The sequence below is a fragment of the Corvus moneduloides genome, chromosome 12 (assembly GCF_009650955.1).
Source record: "Corvus moneduloides isolate bCorMon1 chromosome 12, bCorMon1.pri, whole genome shotgun sequence".
Taxonomy (NCBI): domain Eukaryota; kingdom Metazoa; phylum Chordata; class Aves; order Passeriformes; family Corvidae; genus Corvus; species Corvus moneduloides.
Window position 1 is genome coordinate 13,650,911 of NC_045487.1, and position 19,324 is coordinate 13,670,234.

Sequence of the window (19,324 nt, forward strand, 5' to 3'; positions counted from 1 at the left end):
TTACAAGGCTGTTGGTATGATCCTTTGTGATTATTCACAACTTCACGCAAACAAGAACAGAATTTTAGCGTTTCAAAGATCCCTTTCTCCATTGAAATCTTAAAAGGATGCATCAGCCAACAGACAGTTAGAATACAAAAAAATCAGTGAAGGAAAATATCATTACAGAATGTATCCACGTATCACCACAGACCTGAAACTAAATTTTCCTGAGAGCAAGGCTAAATATACGGAATATTTAAATATTATTATATAATTTATTATACTATTCAAATATTATATAATTTATTATTCTTATATAATTTATAATATTCTATATATAATTAAATATAAATATTTAATATTTACATATATAAATACTATTCATGACAGAGGCACAACAGAGGCGTCCTGCCTTGTCCCTTTTAATGATTCTGGCCACGCACTCCAGATTCCTGGCAGGCTTTCTTTAAGGAGCTGCCTTTCATTTCAGCAAAAACACCCCAAACTTGTTTAAGGACCAGCAATAGCCACTGTAATGAAAGTACTGCAGTGTTACCTGGCACCTGGATAACTTCCATTCTGTCCAGCAGAGCGGGTGGGATTGTAGCTGTAGTGTTGGCTGTAGCTATGAAAAGCACTTGGGACAGGTCAAAGGCTACGTTTAGGTAGTGATCAGTGAAACTGTGATTTTGTTCTGGATCCAACACCTTAAGAGAAGTAAACACAAAAGTCATGCAGTTGTTCAACCACAAGTTAAGTAAAATATGCACATCTTTATTATATTCCATTTGGATCTGTCAAATCCGACTTTACAGTGATAAAATACATTAAGGATATCACTAAATCCTGGCCTTGGCTGGATGATTCTGTGACTACATTTCACACCACATGTACAGTTCAAAAAGTCATTTCCCCATGAGCTGTTCCTGACCTTTTCTAGAGGTGGCTGCAGCATTTCTCCAGCCATCAAGTACCTCCCCTAAGCTGTATCCCCATGACCTTTTACAGATGCTAGAATGACCCTTCAAGGACTCAGAGCAACCTTGGAAAAGCAGCCCATGTGGTCCCATGGAACAAGGAGAATTCTCCCAAGTAATCCCTGACTCCAAACAAGGAGAATTCTCCCAAGTAATCCCTGACTCCAATCCTCACCTGTTGCTGGCCACTCTTCTTACTCTAAGCTTACTTCTTACTCTCACAACAACATGTGAGATCTCTCTGTGAGACCAAGGGGAAGAACACAATCCCAGCCTTATCTGCTGTCACTAAATCACATGCTCCACTTCTTCTGCTTTGTCCAGCTGTTACTACTGATGAAGGAGTAAAAATTCTTATTGCCCATGACACCCCAGGCAAGCTCTGACCCTTGGTGAGCCCTGGCTTTCCCAACACAATCATTTTTTTTTTGTCCCAAAACAACAGAGATGAAATTGAACAAGCACTGTAGAACAAAAACACACAGTCTGACCAACCTCAACAATGTACTGAACAAGTAGAACTAGGGCTTAAATATTTGTGTTGTCTTCCTAATGCTTTTAGTACTACTTATGCGTGCTAATGCAACACTTGTCTGTATTTAAGATAAGGTGACAAATATTCAATATACATATGGAACATGAGGGTACTGAGATACTGTCTTGTAGATTTTTTAACACTGCCACAAATGGGAAGTTCACGGTCTATAGCAATGTACTCTTGGCTTCCATATCACCTGTGAACCACCTCTGCTTCACATCCCATTAAAGTAACGCCACACTTTTCCCTCCCAAATGATGAATGATCAATGCTACACCAACATGAATAATTCTCATGTCACAAATAATGGGACCCACGCATCTCCTGAGAAACAGCGCACCACTGTCAAAATAATTTATCTGCCTACACCCAAATGAATGCGCACAACCTGAACTATAGCCAAGAACAGTGTTGATAAATAAAAAAAAAAAGGAATTTGAGAACTTCTTAGAAAGTTATAAAAGAAACAATTCTGAATTTTCATTACTCTTAAATTCTCTTCAGGCTTTGAAAAGTGAAAAAATCTTTAGGACAAAATTATGATCAGAACAAACTAGGAAAATTTTTTTTTTTTTACAGAATGCCAGAAACACAGCAGATTTCCCCAAAAACCAGAATAAATTCTAATTTTATTTTGAAGTACTGCACAGATTTAAGAGCAATATTTAGAAATGTATTGCAGCTGCAATAAAATACCAGTTACACATTCCCTTTAACAGTGAAACCTTAAAACATACTGAAACATATGCTTCAATTCTGAACCTAGGGCTGGAACTCCGTGAATGCCATTGTGCACTGGCTCTAAGCTATTCAAAAGCTTTCTTACCCTTTTCAGCAAGCAGCTGCTGTCATTTACTCCCTTCCTTACCAATGAAGGCAAAGGCCTTGAAGTACCCTGACAAGCCAAGTCCACTGATGAATAATTCAAACAGTTAGAGATGTGCCTTACCTCAGCCAGCCCCACAGTCTAGCCCTAAACTATAGGGAGACACAACAACAGACAGGGAAAGCAAGCACAGCATCTACAAACTGTCTTCAAAACAAGTAGGTTTATACCAAATATTAGTCTCCCATTCAAGGCCTACTCTGGCAAATTTTTCAAAAGTTATTTAAACAGCTAATACTAATTCAACTTACTCCCCCCCCCCCTTTTTTTATACTGATAACAATATTTCCACAGAATTCCAGTCTATAAGCTGAAGTGTTTGCAACTAATTCCAAAGCTGCTGAAAAACAATGTATTCTGATAGACCAAATTGGCATTTTGTCACATTTATTTACATGCATGTTTCTTTCTCCTTCTAGTCTGCAACTAGAAATCCTTCTGAATCCTACTCAGTGCCAAGCTGGTGATTAGAATATGATTTACAAAGGTACACAAAATATTGATGCTGTACTCATATGCAAAAAATACTAGCCAATAAAGATAATGGAAACTGTAATCCAAACCAACTCAGATTATATCTAAATGTGAATTATCTGAGATTTTTTACAAGGGCTGGAGTTCCTCCGGACTTAAAATTCTTTGTCACGGTAACTATTTTTTAGAGTAAGGTACAAACTAGTGTCCTGCCTATGTATTTCAAATAGACTTTCCAAAGCAAATAGAACTGTTCTTCAGTTAGGTATCAGTGCTGAAGTTCAAGTTCAAAAGTTTTCCAAGATATTCAACTAACATAAAAATATGAAGTACAAAAAGAACATTCAGTGCACAAAGTATCTTGGCTAATTTATGACAGATAGCTCACATGCATACAAAGGCTTCTCTGTAACAGCTTTTTATTACCACAAAATCCAGAATAAAGTCCATGAACATTTCATTGCCTGGCTATGCTCCTGGTCTAATTTCCCTGCATACAAATAGTCACTATCAGGCACTTGGATCCATTTCTGTTTTCTTCTGGTTTTAACAGAGGTCATCTAAATTTAGACTAAAATATTCCTTTGTTAATGAACAGTAACTGGAAATAGGAAGACATTCTGTCTTGCTGAAGCAACAGCTCTGCAGAAGCATTGGAACTAAACACGTATCCAGCAATTATAAAGCACCAAGCTTTGCTCCCAAGCTCACAGGGATGGCCATTTTCTTCCTGAATATGCCCTGCTGTAGACAGCAAGAATTTAACACACCTACACATTAAGGAAAAAAAGGATGTGCCTTTCATACTTAATGATGGCACCTACCAGGCAAGCAGCAGTGTGAACAGCAAATGTACCAGTTAGGTGACCACTGACTATTGTTTGCTCTCCAACATAACAGCCACTTTTGCTCATTCCAGATGGACTTTCCAACAGTGTAAACCACGAGAAGCAGATGAAAATTAAGGTATTATGTCCAGACATGAGCTGTCCATTAGAAGAGGTAAAGCACCTGCTTCAGGATGTTTAGCCAGCAGTAAAGGGATATAGAGATCTCGCAGGGGAGCAGCCCAGCCATGGTTAATAGAGCAATTACTTCTCCAGATGCAACTAATGGTCAATTAGCAGGGCTTACATAAAGCCTGCAGCCCAGGCAGGCAGTGGGAAGTGAACCTTATGAGCCTCAGCTGGAAAAATCCATGGCAGGAGCAGAGCTGAGTATCACTGAGAATGTGGTTTTAAAAGATGGAAAACAGAAACATCTCAAAGCAGCAACAAAGTATCCAGAATTCAAACACAACTAATTAAACAAGTATTAATTAAATTTGTTTGCCCTTGCAAACTTGATGTGATAGAAGAATACTGTTGTTCTGTACTGCAGGACAGTATACAAAAAAATTATAAAAAAATTATAAAAACCAGCAAAGGTTGAATAACATTACCAGTATTAATATATAGATCTAGATTCATGATCAGAACGCTCTTTCCAAGAAATGCGAAATCATTGACTCTGCGTAGCAAACAACAGACAGCTAAGTAGAAAATTTTGATTTTCAGGTATTTTTACCCATGCATTGACTAGAATTAGAACAGCTTAATTCAAATATCTAAAAGACAAATGACAGGAGAGGTATCAGAAAACTCAGAAACAGAGCATTACATTTTCACCAAAGTGTAATTAAAACCCCACAGGTGAATAATACAAGGAAAATGCTTGTATTTATTACACACCCTGCTTGTTTTCTTTACACTTTGAGGCTTTTCATGCACTCTAGAAAAGTGTCCTATACACTTGAGAAATGCACAGGTAGAGGACCATAACTGTCACTTTTAAAAGCTAAAGAAGTGAAGCCATGCTATTTTCTAGCACATTTAAATTACTACTAGTTCATGTTAACATGCAAAGATCAAAACAGAGCTTTCAAACCACAGCCTGTTCATACAGTGATTTTAAAAGAACTCGTTGCCCTTGTCAAAACAGTAATTTTCCACTATCTAGCAGGAAGAAAATAATGACGTTTGTAGAAAGTCAATTGACGCTTTATTTGCAGAATGTCATACAGCATCCAGATGAGCTCATGACACCTTAATTTAAGTAGCATTTTTCATATTTAAATCGCTGCATTAAGCACTGTCAGTCAAGAGAGTCATTAGAATGACTCTGTATGCAAATACTATCAGAACCACTTTCACCCCCACCTATCAAAGTTACCAGACCTCAAGTCTGATAACTGCGATGCTTCCAGGATTACGCCCTAAGTCACTTCTGTGACAGTGAGCCAGGCTAGCTCAAAAAATGTGAGTATTTTTTACTAATGCCCTTTCTTTTGACTGGAACAGGTACAGAACCATGACAGAAGAAGTGCAGCTTCAACAGTGGGAGCATGGCAGTCCCTACTGCCAGATACAACACAAAAGAGAAGGCAGAGTGTAAAACTACAGCTGTACAAGGAATACTAAAACCATTAAGTGCATTAGCGCTATATCTGCCCTGGCCGCCTCAACACTTCAGCCTGGCCCAGCCGTGCCAGCACCTCCCTCATTCTCTCCTTTGCCATCTGTGCTGGCACAGGAAGATGGACACAGCCTTCTACCCAGGGCAGGGCAATGCTCTGTCTCTTCCCCACACCTCAGGAGGTGCTCCTTCCTCTCTCCACGAAACTGCTAGAATAAAAGCACTGAATATGCACAAGCCAGTGAAAGAAGGAATTGTTCTGGGATATCATGTCACACTCCAGAAAACAGAAGCGGGGAAGAAGGTTCTGACAACTCATCACTGCTGTCTTCTACATGATACAAGAAGCTTGCAAGGCCCAGGTCATCTTCTTCATGATCACTTCAGTTTTAGCCTCCTAAAAGCCCAACTAGCCTAGTTAATAACATCTCAACACCTCCTGAGATTTATAAAATACTCCAAGAGTATCTCATTCACCAAAGTCCTCAATTGTATCTCCTGAATTTTACTTGTGTCTTTAAGCAAATCAACTTTGACAACTCTAAAACCTTTGTGATAAAGTAACTGTAATATGTGTTTCAAAATTAGATTCATTTATATCTTAGTCTGAGTGCCAGAATTTCAGAAAAAAAGCACTCATGGAAAACCTGACTCTCATGGAAAGCTAACACTCATCACACCATAATCAGCCAAACACTCATCATACCATAATCAGTCAAGGAGTGGGGATCTGTGACTTACATGAAAAATCTAAGTTCAGAAAGTTACTTACAACACTAATTAAAGAAATGCTCCTAAAAGAACATGCAGCTAGTCCATATTATGCACTAGGTAAAAGGCTTAGCTCCAATGCAAGTTGGTACCATCAAGAGCTTCAAAAATACACTAAAGTTGTTCCAAGAAAAAAAGGGAAAACTTGAAGAAGTCGAGTTACTGTTTAGATCCTCTACAGTTCTTTCTTAGCTAACAACATATGATCATTAAAAATCAACGTCTTGAAGTCCCCCAAATAAGTTACGTTTAGGGCTTGAACAGTATTTAAATATAGAAAACAGCCCAAAATCTATCCTTGTGTTCAAATACAGCTCCCTGAGACTTATATGTTATTTAGCACAATATGTGACAGCATCTGCATTGTGCCCAAGCAATTGACAGAAACCCACCCAAAGCCAGCACTGTCAGGTTTTCTTTTGTCCAGTGAATCTTCCGAGTCCAGTTTAATTATTTTAAAATACAAATGAAACACCTCTTACCTCAAGCAAGGCTGCTGCAGGATCCCCCTGCAAGCTCTTTGCCAGTTTATCCACCTCATCCAAGAGGAAAACGGGATTGTTCACCCCGACAGTCTTAAGCCCATTGATGATCCTGCCAGGCATGCTGCCCACGTAAGTACGCCTGGAAAGGAATGGGTACGGGGAAAGAGGGTGGTGACTCGGTGAACAGGGAGAGGAACATCCAAAATATCACAAATAAAACTCCAGGCAAAACACAAGAACAAGGAGCATTGCAACAGTCCTTGCTTTTTTTACAAAAATTTGTGGAACTAGCTGATAGAAATATGGAATATACAGCTGAGCTAATACAAGCAATGATAGCAGCAGATGAAAATTTGAGTTCCATGGTGAACTAGTAGGTCGTCAAAGATAAGAATTTGCATTAAAGTGTATCCAAACGTTACAGCTTGTGGACGTCTTACATGTGCCAGTACCAGCATCCTTGTACTGTATGAACAAGCAGAAGCAGATTTGGGAACCTCATTAATAAAAACATTTTCATAATTACAATGCTGGGATTTTGTCATCACAACAGAGTTCACACAGCATGTTACAAAAGAGACCAAAATTCCAATTATGCTGAACTGTCAATGTCCCCAGGACAGCATGCTTTAATAAACACCCACCAAAAATAATTGTATTTACTATGTCGTTTCAACATAAAATGAAAAATTGAACACTGCAACAAAAGAAAAAATGACGAGTTTGAATTTATTCAGCAAAATCAGTAAAATCTTTTTTCCACAACACACACAGAGCACAACTACATTTCACAGGTGTATATAACCCTTGTTTACTCCATTTATCACAGTCTTTTCTGCTTGTGCCATAAGAGCATGAAATTCCAAGAAGAAAGAGATACATTAAGTGCTGAATTACAGTACCTAGCTCATGACCCTTACAAAGCAGATAAGCAGAACAGGCCTGCTTTGCCATATGATCTGGTTTCCTACTGTCCAAAATAAACAGGATGACATTTACAAAGATGCAACCAAAAATACCACGGGACTAATTTCCAAAGATACTAGAGATGACTTTAAATATATTTAAAAAACCCAGAAAACAACAAAAGCAGAACCCGAACCACACAGCAGTGACGTCAGTTCCATGTAACATTTAACCACTGAGGAAACAAATTGCAGTAACTGTATTTAATTCTAGATCTGAGAAAAACTAAAAGGTTTTAAGATCTTCTAAACAGCCAACAATGCAAGAGAAATTCAGTTTGCCTGTTACCACCTTCCTCAGGCAGCTGCTAAAGACTGAAGCAGCCAGCAGGCAATAGTTTCTCACTTCACTGCTTTTGTATAGTCTTAATCTGCAGCAAGGGAGCGGATTGCTCTCACTGAGGGCTGTGCTGTGTAACATTCATTACAGATCAGGACTCTGCATGGCGAGGTATTACACAGCCAGCTTGCCTCCTCCTTCTCCATCTGCACACCCACGGCCTTGCCAAGAGAGGCAAAGCATTCTATAAAATGCAATCAGAGAATTAGGAGACTGAATCAGAGATGAAGTTCACAGAAGTGAATAATTTACCAGTGCAACCAAATTTATCAGTGTAGCAACTTGGGCATTTCTTTGTTTTTTGGGGCGATTTGGGCTTTTTTCAGGTATGGGTTTGGGTTTTTTTCTTTTTGTGGTTTTGGGTTTTGTTTTATGGTGGTAGTTTTGTTCTCCTCTGGGTTGTTTTTACCACAAGGTGCTCACTGCACTAGAGAATAAGTTTATATGCGTCAGAGACAATGCAGCCCAACTGTTTCAATATTCAGTTTATGCCAGTAATAGGATAACATAATTAGGTAAACATTAAACATTCTTTGTTCTTGCTTTGCACATTATTCTCAAGTGCATGCTTAAAGACATTATACTTTTTAAATGCCTGTTTGTGTTTTTAGATACACAAAGTTTTACTTGATCCTTTCAAATCCTATAAAAATTTGAGCTATCCACATTCCATCTAGTTTTAAGAAAGAGGCTGGTTTATAAACTAAATGAAGGCAAACAGATGCAACAGTCTAAATCCTTGATACCTCTTCATTTATTACAGATGGACCAATACCTATTTTATTATACTATTAATCAAATACTCGAGATCTCCAAAGTTATTACAGATCACATCTCAACAAAAGAATCCTTGGTAAGACAGGCCCTGCAGGTATTTAAATATAAAACCAACTAGAATATATTAAAATTACAAGCAGATATGGCCATCTATCTGTCTGGCTGTTAATCTTTGCCTTTTAACTAGTGAAACTAAATACTACTGTTTGAGAACACTATCACTGAATGTGATGTTTATTTCATTATTTTTGCTAGAGTTGAAAGGAGGTAAAACAATATCCCACATTGCTTTGTTCATTTTCTGATGCAGTTTCTTTCCCTGCATTAAAACCAGAGGACAGACAGCTGTTCCCCACTCAAAACAGGAAGTACAGAGCAAGTTTCCTGGTTATCTCACTTGTGTAGCAACACTTAAAAAACCCTAAACCCTTGAGAGCACCAGAGAGAGAAGGTCTGCAACTTAGTAATCTTTGTATCTAGTTTTAGATCAGTAAAAAAGTACCTTTAAACAAAACGCTAGAGTTGTACAGTATGTCATCAGGCACTATGTATCCTCGAACATGCAAGAAAACCAGCTGGGAAATCTAACCTTCTTGCTTCTCCCAAGGTAAACTGGGAAAGCATAGGAACTGGAACCCTTAAAGCAGTGCTAGTATTACTGAAAGAAAGAAACAGGACTCACTTTCTTCATAGTGATCTCAAGACAAATAGTTTTAAATCATTTTTAACTGCAGGGGTAGAAAAGGATAACAAAGTTAAGGCCACTGTCTCTGAACTTGCTTGCATAAGGTCACAGTTTTGGTTTTTTTGGTTCTTTTTGGTTGTTTTTGTTTTTTTTTTTTTTTTTTTTTTTTTTTTTTTTTTTTGCAAGGCCAGAGGTTGCATCCACTCAAGGGCTTTACAAATCTATCTCTGCTTTGTACTTGCGTAACAAAGCTCATTCCTCTCGTGGGTAAAGCTGCCTGCAGTTTGTTTTTTTCTGGTGCAACAAGGCCAGTGCAGGGAGGTTCTGCCAGCACAGCTGTCCTGGCAAGGAATCTCACCTCTCCTCAAACAGGTGCACCTAAACAAGTCTTCAGGAAAGGCTGAAGCCAGAAGTGAACTGTCCCAGCTTTTGAAACTGCAAAGCAATGACAACAGAGGAGGGAGTGCTTCACATGAAGGTGAGAAAGAAGAGCTTCACACTTACCTCACCAGCACCACTATAAATAAATGGCACAATTACATCTTTCCCTTTCAGAAATGGAAAAACACACAACATAGAAGATCATGTAGTTCCTGTGTGACACAAAATATCAATACTGACAAGATTTTAAATGCAATGAGCTTCTTGGAAAAAAGTTTTAAGTCATCCTTCAGAATGGTTTGTGAGAGCTTTTTTTTTTGTTTTTTTGTTTTTTTTAATTCAAGTAAACAACAAATGTAAACCAGCATACTTTAACATATGGTATATGCAGACAACATATGAGCGGTAAATGCAGACAACAGCTGAAGGATGTCTGATAAAAGAGTTCTGATTTTGTACCAAGAGGATGATTTTGTTTTGGGAGTGCAGAACAGTATTTGCTACTCTTCACCCAATTAATAAAGGATTCCCAAACCCCAGGTGCAGATCCCCAGTGAAATGGCCAAACCTGGGCGTTTCCAATTGCCCCATTTGCACGTCAGGTGGGACAACACAATTACTGAAACACCACGCCCCACCCTGCTGCTCTCCAAGAGATTTGTCTGCTTAATCTCTCAGTCTGCATCCTTCACTGAAGTGGCCCAAGAGAATGCTATTTCAGGCACTGTTTGCTTGCAAGTCAAACTGAAACAGTTCCTTTTGAACGTTCTAGTACATTTAGTACATTTTTCTACATGGTCAGTACATCAGTAGGTACATATAGTACTGTTCTTCTGCAATGTTAATGGCATGCTTAACTTAAGCCCCAAAGCCTAATAAGGAGCTTTTAGGAGAAAAAGAATGTCTTCTAAGGTGTAATATTAGAAAATCAGCCTACTCAACAGTGAAACTCAGAAAACAACGGTCTGTGTCTCCTCCACTTCTAGACCACCGCCCTCTGACTGCCACCAGATGCACAACATCCCACCTGACTGGGAATAACTTGAAGGAGCTATTCACACAAAAGGACAATACAGAGTTCTACAGAAAAGCTGTAGTTCTAATCTGATTAAATCTTATTCTGAGAAGCAGGAAAACAAACCAAAGTAGACTTTAAAATCCAGTAGGCAACAGGTGGGTTTGATTTTAGCTACAAAAAACTTGAAAAAGCAGTTGGTTACAAGGGACTCCTGGTACCAACTGCTCTAAGTTAATTTTTAAACTATACACTTGCTTGCTAAAGAGTAACCACACAATATTCTTGCTAATTCTAGATTACATTTTCCTTTGCTAGTGAAAAATAAACTCTCTTATCAAATATTTCTCATCATTTAATTTCAAATACATTTTAGTATATAATTTGTAATGGTTAGCCTCTAAGATGAATCACTAACTAAATAATGCCCTCAAAAATGTGTGACAGCCACAAACACCCAAATTTAAAAGCTTTTTAGAGGCTCTCTCACATGACTCTACCTGTCTGTACTCTTTATGAGGTCGAAGCACACGATAGAAAGTTTGACTTTTGTTTATAATATCAAGTTCAAGACGTGATTTCCCTGTAACAAAGGCTCGAATCCTGCTCTGCTCTGAAGAAGTTACTCGCGTCCACAACGCTGAGTATTCCACAGCCTCTAGTGGCTTCACTTCGAATAGCACCTGTTGAGTCACATTTTAAGTTGTTTTTAGGACATTCTATTTCAGGTGTATTCTATTGAGAGTAGTTGCATAGCCACTGGGCAAAATTAACTGCTAGATGGCATCAAAAAAATAACTGATAGCTTTAATTCACAATATCCACCTACTGTTGTAAGGAGAAATTTTATTCAATAATATGACTTAAAAGAAAACCTGACTAAAATTCATTATTCCAAATTTCCTACACTGCATGCAATAAGCATAAAATACGTTTAATGAAGCAAAAATGCTGCACTGATGCTTGGCAGTTACTTATCTTTACTACCCATTCATTATACTTCCAGTTGCAAGGATTGAGGAATGGATTAATACAAACCAATGGTTTAAAAGAAGTAGATACAGAAAGGGACACAACATTAAAAACAGTCCTAAGGAATGTCATACAAAACTCTCTTTTTAAACCTGCAACCTTAGGTATTCTTGCATAAAGCTCCTTTTGAAATGGGAAAACAGTGCACAAACAAGTCTACTGCCATCCTCCAGCAACTTTCATACATCATTCCAAGTTTCTCCTCCTGTTTCAGCAGCAAACATGGTTATGAAGGAATGTATTGCTACCACAGGTTATATTCTATAACTAAATCTTTACACCCCTCTTAAAAAGCAGAAAAATCAGGAGTTTGCATTAGACTTTCTACTGAATTTTACTTCAAAGTGCTAAAATGACTGATGATGAAATCCATTCCCTATGACAATAACGGGCAGCAGCAGAAGGAAAGAATAAAGGCTGTACCTCAACACTAAACATCCATTCCCATTAAAATTCTCTCCCAAGTAACACCACTGAATGCCAAGGAAAAATCAGTAAATACCTAACATTGTTTCAAAGAAGCAAAATTTGCCTGTGTTGCCTGAACAGTGAAAATAATCAATACATTCTGCAGATTAAGAACTGCGATTAAGAAAGGAAGAAGTAATTACCTGTGGCCTCGAATATCAGACTGATCACAGACTCCTCCTAAAGCAATTCTGTGGAATTCTCGACCCAAGGTCTTTGCAATTGATCTTCCAACACTGGTTTTACCAACTCCTGGGGGCCCCACAAAACAAAGAATGGGTCCCTTGAGGTTGTTTTTAAGCTGTCGCACAGCCAAGTACTCTAAAACTCTCTTCTTCAACTTCTCCATAGCATAATGGTCGTTATCCAAAACAATCCGAGCTGCACGGATTTCCAGGCGATCTGCCATCGACAACAGCAAAGAGATCAGCACATTTACCTTAAAAATGGCAACAATTCCACAGTACAAACAAACACCTTCATCAGGGCAATCCCCCAACACACACACATTTCAGACAATGCTTTTCTAAAACAAAGGTATTACAATTCTTCTGCAGTAAGGAAATTAGACATAAGATAGATTATAGTATGGATAATGACACAGTACTGATAATGACTTCCAAGGCTAAAATAATTATCATGATTTTCTATTTCTATATTCATGTGTGTTTTTATTCACTGTAGCTAGAGTTCAAAATAGCAATCACATGAATCACACTCACAAACTTTGCTTAAAGTAAAAATATCAAACTTCCCATGACATGGAATAATTTTAAAAGATCCAAGAGCAACTTCCACCAAAAAAACCATTCTGCTAGGACATGACTGGCAAGCAACACTTTACTCACACAGTATCTGTAGGCAGATTTTTTTACAATTTAATGATTAAAGAAAATATTTACAACATTTGTAAACAGCCAGGGCTCTATTTCAAACCACCAACAATTTTCATCACTACAAATATCAGCAGAAGGGTAGAGACAGACATGCACGTGTGCTAAGTCCACCTTGTGGAAAGGCATTCTGCCCACTTAACCTACTTGTGTCAGTCAGTAGGAGATGTCTGTTGGTCTTGTTTTGTTTCCTACTCTTCCCTCGCTCTCCATTTTTGCACATTGTATCTGTATTAACAGTATCACCCTCTACTCACAACTCCAAAAACTATAGTACAAAATGGACATGAGACTCAGTTTTTCTACTGCACTTCAAGTTATAATTATTAAAATTAATTGCAATTGTGCTTTTGTTCCTTACAAAAATTGATTAACTTAAGATAAACCAGAACCTTCTTCAAGAAGATTAATGTTACAGAAATGTCCAAAAGTTTTTTTATTTGACATATAAAAAATAATTAGATTCTCATTTCTTTATTATTTTTGATACATATTGGCACAAATTATAATTAGTAACACTTTCATTTTTTAATGAAACTATTCTTATATGTTTTAAATTCACATTCTCAGATGTACAACTGAATTACACAGGTTATTCAGTGTACAGCTCTCACTGAAGTCTAATGGTTTACCTGGCTTTCAGTAACATACCAACGATTTTTTTACAAGACAGCACTAAGTAACAGCGTTTACATGATAGTTACTTGTCCTAAAATGCCTGTGCAAGAGAATCACCAGTAATAGAAGGGTTTACCTTTCGTACTCTTGTTCCATGGCAATTCTACCATCAGTTCCAAGTAATTTCTTGTCAAAGCATATTCTGGCATTGACTGAGGCATCTTCTTTAATCTGGAAATATAAGTATGGAATTCAAAAGGCCAATCAGAAATTAAATGCGAAGAAAGACTCTACTACACCACAAAACAGCAACTGAACAAAACAGAGATTTAAAATCATTTCAAAAACACAATCAACACAAACATATACCAAACAGGAAAAGGTCTGCAAGACTTGTTTTAAATTTTAAAGGAAGAAACCACCATTTAAAAGCCTCCTACCTTTTTATTTCTTTAAGACAAACTTTAAGAGCTTGTTCTGACATACTGGATGTTCTAATCTTTTTTTCTAGCATGACAACATCATCATGATCTTCTTCTTCCTCCTCATCTTCTGTAATGCTTCCATGACTAATTCTTCTATTAGGACGAATAGCTACAACCTGTGCAATGGAAAGAGCCAGAGAATTGCACCAGGTCTTGGTTTTTTTAAATAAGGTGTGTACTGTGGCTTAGAATGAAAATCATTACAAAACCACCTTTAACTCCAGAAATTAACTTCAAAAACTGTTATTGGTGCTACTTTAAATAGTTACAGTTCTTTATGTATGTCCTAAGTAAATTCATCATATACTCTAAACTAGCAACCAACACAAAACAAGAACAAAATTGCAAGTAGCTATTTGTGGTATTTCAAGCACTGCAGCCCATCACATTAGGCAGAATAAACTTAATCTTTACAAAATAGGTAAATCACTCTTATCTTTTTTCATTTCTCAATGACTTCCCATTTACTAAACTATGTAAGTGCAGTTAGATGTAGCAAAGGTGAACAAGCTCCATTTTCCAACACACATTTTTATAGGTATTTCAAAAGCTGCCATTCTTCTGCAATGCCATCACTAAAAAATACACTTTCACAGCACAGGCCAAAACTCACTGTGTGCATACCACTGACTCTTCAGACGAATCTGAGCATTCGTTCAATGTCACAAAGTGCTCAGATTAACATAAAAAATAAATTTTAAAAAAATTAAAATAAAGCCGAAGTAGTTTTAAACAAATATTTTGTCTTTTGTGTATCTACATGTCCAAAGTTGCCAGCTGGGTGTTCTCGGCAGCTCCAGACTATGATCACTCACTATGGCTATACATTAAAAATGCACAGATTAAAATCATGCATTCATTATTCTGTTTAAAAAGTGCATCTTAGTACTTATTTAGAATGTTTAAGTATCCCAAATTTAAAGCTCCATACCCTTTTATCATCATCCTGTTTGGACTTTCTTGTTTTTTGAAGCAGCTTCAGGCCTTCAATCTGTCTAACAAGCAATGGTATGGTCATCTTGAACCGTTCTTCCAGCCTAACAGCATCTAAAATCTAAGAGCAAGGAGTTGTAAGCAGCCAACAAGTTCACACTGATGAATCCTCACTTTGGGGGAAAGGAACAGGGAGGTACTGCTACTGTGTTTTGACCAGAGGCATAGAATAGGTGGATTAGGAAAAGAGGTAGCAAGAAAAGCAAGGAGAATACAGTACACAAAATCTAGCCTCAAGGATCTGGATGCCTGAACTACACTTCAAACTAGAGAAAGTCTCTTATCCTGTCTAGTTTTAAAGCATCTTAGTATTTCAGTTGCATTTTCTGTGGCAACCACCTATCAACATTCTATTTTTCAACTACTGGGCCTCAGGAAAGAGATGGCCCTGTTAAGAAAGTTACAGCATCATCTCCTTGGATAACCCAGGAAAAAAAAAATCACCTTGTGCCTTAACATTTTTGTTTAGCTTTTTTTTTATTTTGTCTTTTTAAAATTTTACACACAACTCCATTTTCATATTAAACGAAGTTAATATGTGGAAATAGGTAGAATTCTGCTCCTCTGTAATTCCACAACTTCCACCAGTTGCTCTTTTCTTTAAACTTCTAATAAAACAAAAAGTGACACACTAATAAGTAACGTACCTTCCTCCAGCAGGATATTCAGCTATAGTACACACCTCCCCTTCAAATTACTGCATTAATTTCTACTTGTGGTGCTTTGAAAGAACCTAACATGCTTTCAATTCCAGGTGCAGCATAAGCAGCAAAACTTCCAAACACAGTAAGCAAATACAGAAATCAGACTAATAAGCACCAAGCCATAAAGATCATTTTTACATAGATTTGCCATGACATATGACAGAAATATAATCATTGTCTCAGTATTTAAAGAAACCCAGACTTCAAGATGTTTTTAGAAGCATTTTAAAAAAATTATTCTGAAGTTATTAGTATTAAGATATGTAAAATGATCAGTCAGTTGTGATAAGTAAGCAAAGTTTCAACACAGTCTGAAGAAAGATTTATTGTCTTTACTATGGGAAGTCCATGCTCTACTTACTTTTTAATAAAATGAACCATTTCCAAGATTTCCCAACTAGATCTATTTACCTAAGGTGAGTTCTGACATATGCATATATAAACACTTTAAACAACACTGTAAAACTATTTTACAAGCATTTATGCTCAGTTGTAACACAAATCCCTGCTGGCATAATGTTACCACTGTACAGTCACAAATGTAAGCAATCCCAAAATTATCGAAAAGTGCTTTACTCTTAAAAGATAGCAACACCTAACTACCACTGAAAAAGCTGAAGAACACGATACCTGCAGCTTCTCTTGGTTGGTTGTTCTGATGATAGAGGTCAGTATATCTGGCAGAGCTTCTCTTGGCAGATTGTCCAGGAGACGCCGGAGCTTTGCGACTGCAGGCACTGACATATCCAGCATCTCAACCAGCTACAACACACAAGGAACAACATTAATGGCTGCTGGTTTTCTTTTGGAATTATCTCAGTGGCTCTCTGACCTAAACAGGATTGTATCTTTCAGTGTGAAACATGTCTAGGTAGTTTGCCATAAAGCCACTGAAATAAGTTCACAAAAAGTTCACAGATGAGACACTAACTCAGCATAGAGCACCAAGACTTTGAGCTTCCTGCTTGTTTGAGAAGTTCAAAAATATCATTATTATTTGCAGCATTTTTTTCAACACATACATCTCTTATTTCCCTCACAGGCCCAGATTAAAAACTTCCCCATGACTCTTTTCTATACATCCTTTAAATTCCAATTCATTATACTTCCAATGTATGCATTTTCTTACACAGCTATAAAATTCCAGAAAAATTAATCAATTATTTTACTCGAATGTATTTACAGTATTACTATATATGAAACACCAACTTATCATAGCACTAACACAAGCAGTTAGACTCGGCCGCAACGAGCTGTATAGACACCCTGGAACTTGGCACAGAAACCTTAAGCTGTAACAATAACATTTATTTTGTAACAGAAATACTGAAACTCTACTAGTTGCTGAAAAATACAGGACCTGGAGAAAGAGCAGATAGGAAACAAATAAAGAGCCTAACTGTACACACAGGTTATATGACACACAGGAATAAAACAAATTACCTGTACTGCGTACTTGTAGAATTGTTCTGACAGCTCTCCAAGCTCCTCCTCAGATTTATGGCCATTAGTGAACTGCTCAAGTCGATCTAACTGCTGCACCTCAGCAACGGGATACGGCTTCTCCTTCAGCAGCTGCAGGATCTGGAATCGGCAGAGGCCTGTCACCAGCAACGTGTAATGGGGCTTGGGCCAGTTGCTACCAACCACCTGAACTGCCAAGGCAGCAGTGCCAATCCTAAAAACAGATCAAATCCCTGTATTATTTGTCACCTTCCACAGAACATTTTGTGTGCTCCTTATCAGAAGCAATCAAGGTATAGGTTGCAAGACCCTGCTGGGTCATAGTTCCTATCGTGAAATGAAATCAAATTACCCAATTTCCTTTGTAACACATATTACAAAGCCAAACCCTAAAACCTGAACACGAATGAGTTAACTGAAAAATCAACTAAGATACTGTAATACAATCATTCAATTTAGAAACACATGTACTTTCTTCATAATAATGGATCTCGCTGTGGACAGGCACACTGACATTTCTGCTTAAACAATATGGCCTGGGAAATGCGAGTGTTTATAAATTACGGTCTTTCACTGAAATTCCCAGTCTTGTGCTGAACCAACGTTTTAGATTACTGTACCTACTTAAGCAGATTTACAACAGAAGTTATTTTCTTGCAACATCTTACTAAGTCCACTGATATGATAAAGTTCGGAGAGTAAGGGTTACAGCATATTAGTTTCACCACACAGAAGTACAATTTGTTTTATGTGAACTAAGCCAATATCCGTGTTACCTATTAGGTGGAAAATGCTATGGTTAACAGCTAACGCAGCCCTAGAGCTGCGTTCTTTCGTCTTATCTTGCTCGTCCACCTTGGTCTCTTTTCAAACTTCCCCTCCGGCCGCCGGCCAGCCCGTCCCCGGCACCTCGCCCGCTGGGCCGGTGGCGCAACCAGGGTTCCCGGAGGGCAGAGGCGTTTCCCGAGGGCAGCGGAGCCCGACGGCCCCGCGTCTGACCCCACGGGAAGCCCTGGCCGGGGAGGCCGGGCCGGGTTCCGGGGGGCCAGCAGGCCGCGAGAGCGGCAGGGAGAGCCGGACCGGGCCGCACCTGTGCAGGTTGGGCAGGTCGTCGCAGTCGGAGGTGGGGTCGCTGGTGTTGGGGATGACGCCGATGATGGTGCTCCGCAGCGAGGTGCCCTTCAGCAGCCGGCTGCGCACCAGCTGCATGTTGCGCGGAGAGTCCACGCTGGTGCGCATGGTGGAGCCGGGCAGCAGCACGCTCTCGTGTGTGAGCAGCAGCGGCAGCCGGCTGGGGATCTGGATAGCGCTGCCCGCCGCCATGGCTGCCCGTGACCCTCGCACTGCCCCGCGCCCCTCACGACGGCCCCGCCGCCACGGCAGCCCGGCCCTCACGCGCGACGGCCCCGCCCCCTACGGGCGCCCGACAGGGACCGGCCGCGCGCGCCCCGCCGCGCCCCCTGGCGGCGGCCGCAGCGCTGCCCCCGACCCGGGCCGGGGCCCGCCCCCGGCCACGAATCGCCGCCGCCGCCGCTCCCGAATCGCCACCGCCGCCGCTCCCGAATCGCCACCGCCGCCGCTCCCGAATCGCCACCGCCGCTCCCGAATCGCCGCCCCCGGCCAGGAATCGCCGCCGCCACCGCTCCCGAATCGCCACCGCCGCTCCCGAATCGCCACCGCCGCCGCTCCCGAATCGCCACCGCCGCTCCCGAATCGCTACCGCCGCCGCTCCCGGGGCCTCTCGGGTCCGGTCTCCTTGCAAACACCGAGCCCGGGCCGGTTCCTCTTCAGTCCCCCGGAGGCCGCTCGGCCGCCGGCAGGTGTCAGGCTGGCACTGGCAATGGGTGCGTGCTATGAGCTGTTGAACGAGTGCTCCGACATTGGAGAGGGAGAGCGTAACAAATCTTATCGTTTGTTAAATGGGACGGTTACGAAAT

General features: G+C 39.6%; 1 protein-coding gene across 1 annotated transcript in view; it reads right to left on the reverse strand.

Annotated features, from left to right (window-relative positions):
• Nucleotides 1–18,811, reverse strand: part of LONP2 (lon peptidase 2, peroxisomal) — a 38,540-nt gene extending 19,729 nt beyond the window's left edge. Inside the window, exons 1-9 of the mRNA XM_032122273.1 lie at nt 18,478–18,811; nt 17,367–17,601; nt 16,554–16,685; nt 15,158–15,280; nt 14,182–14,342; nt 13,878–13,972; nt 12,374–12,632; nt 6,565–6,706; nt 539–689 (exon numbers count right to left, since the gene is read on the reverse strand). Coding sequence (XP_031978164.1) covers nt 539–689; nt 6,565–6,706; nt 12,374–12,632; nt 13,878–13,972; nt 14,182–14,342; nt 15,158–15,280; nt 16,554–16,685; nt 17,367–17,601; nt 18,478–18,710 — 1,531 coding nt within the window. The 5' untranslated portion in view covers nt 18,711–18,811. The remainder of the gene's footprint in view (nt 1–538; nt 690–6,564; nt 6,707–12,373; nt 12,633–13,877; nt 13,973–14,181; nt 14,343–15,157; nt 15,281–16,553; nt 16,686–17,366; nt 17,602–18,477) is intronic.
• Between the last annotated feature and the right edge of the window lie 513 nt (nt 18,812–19,324).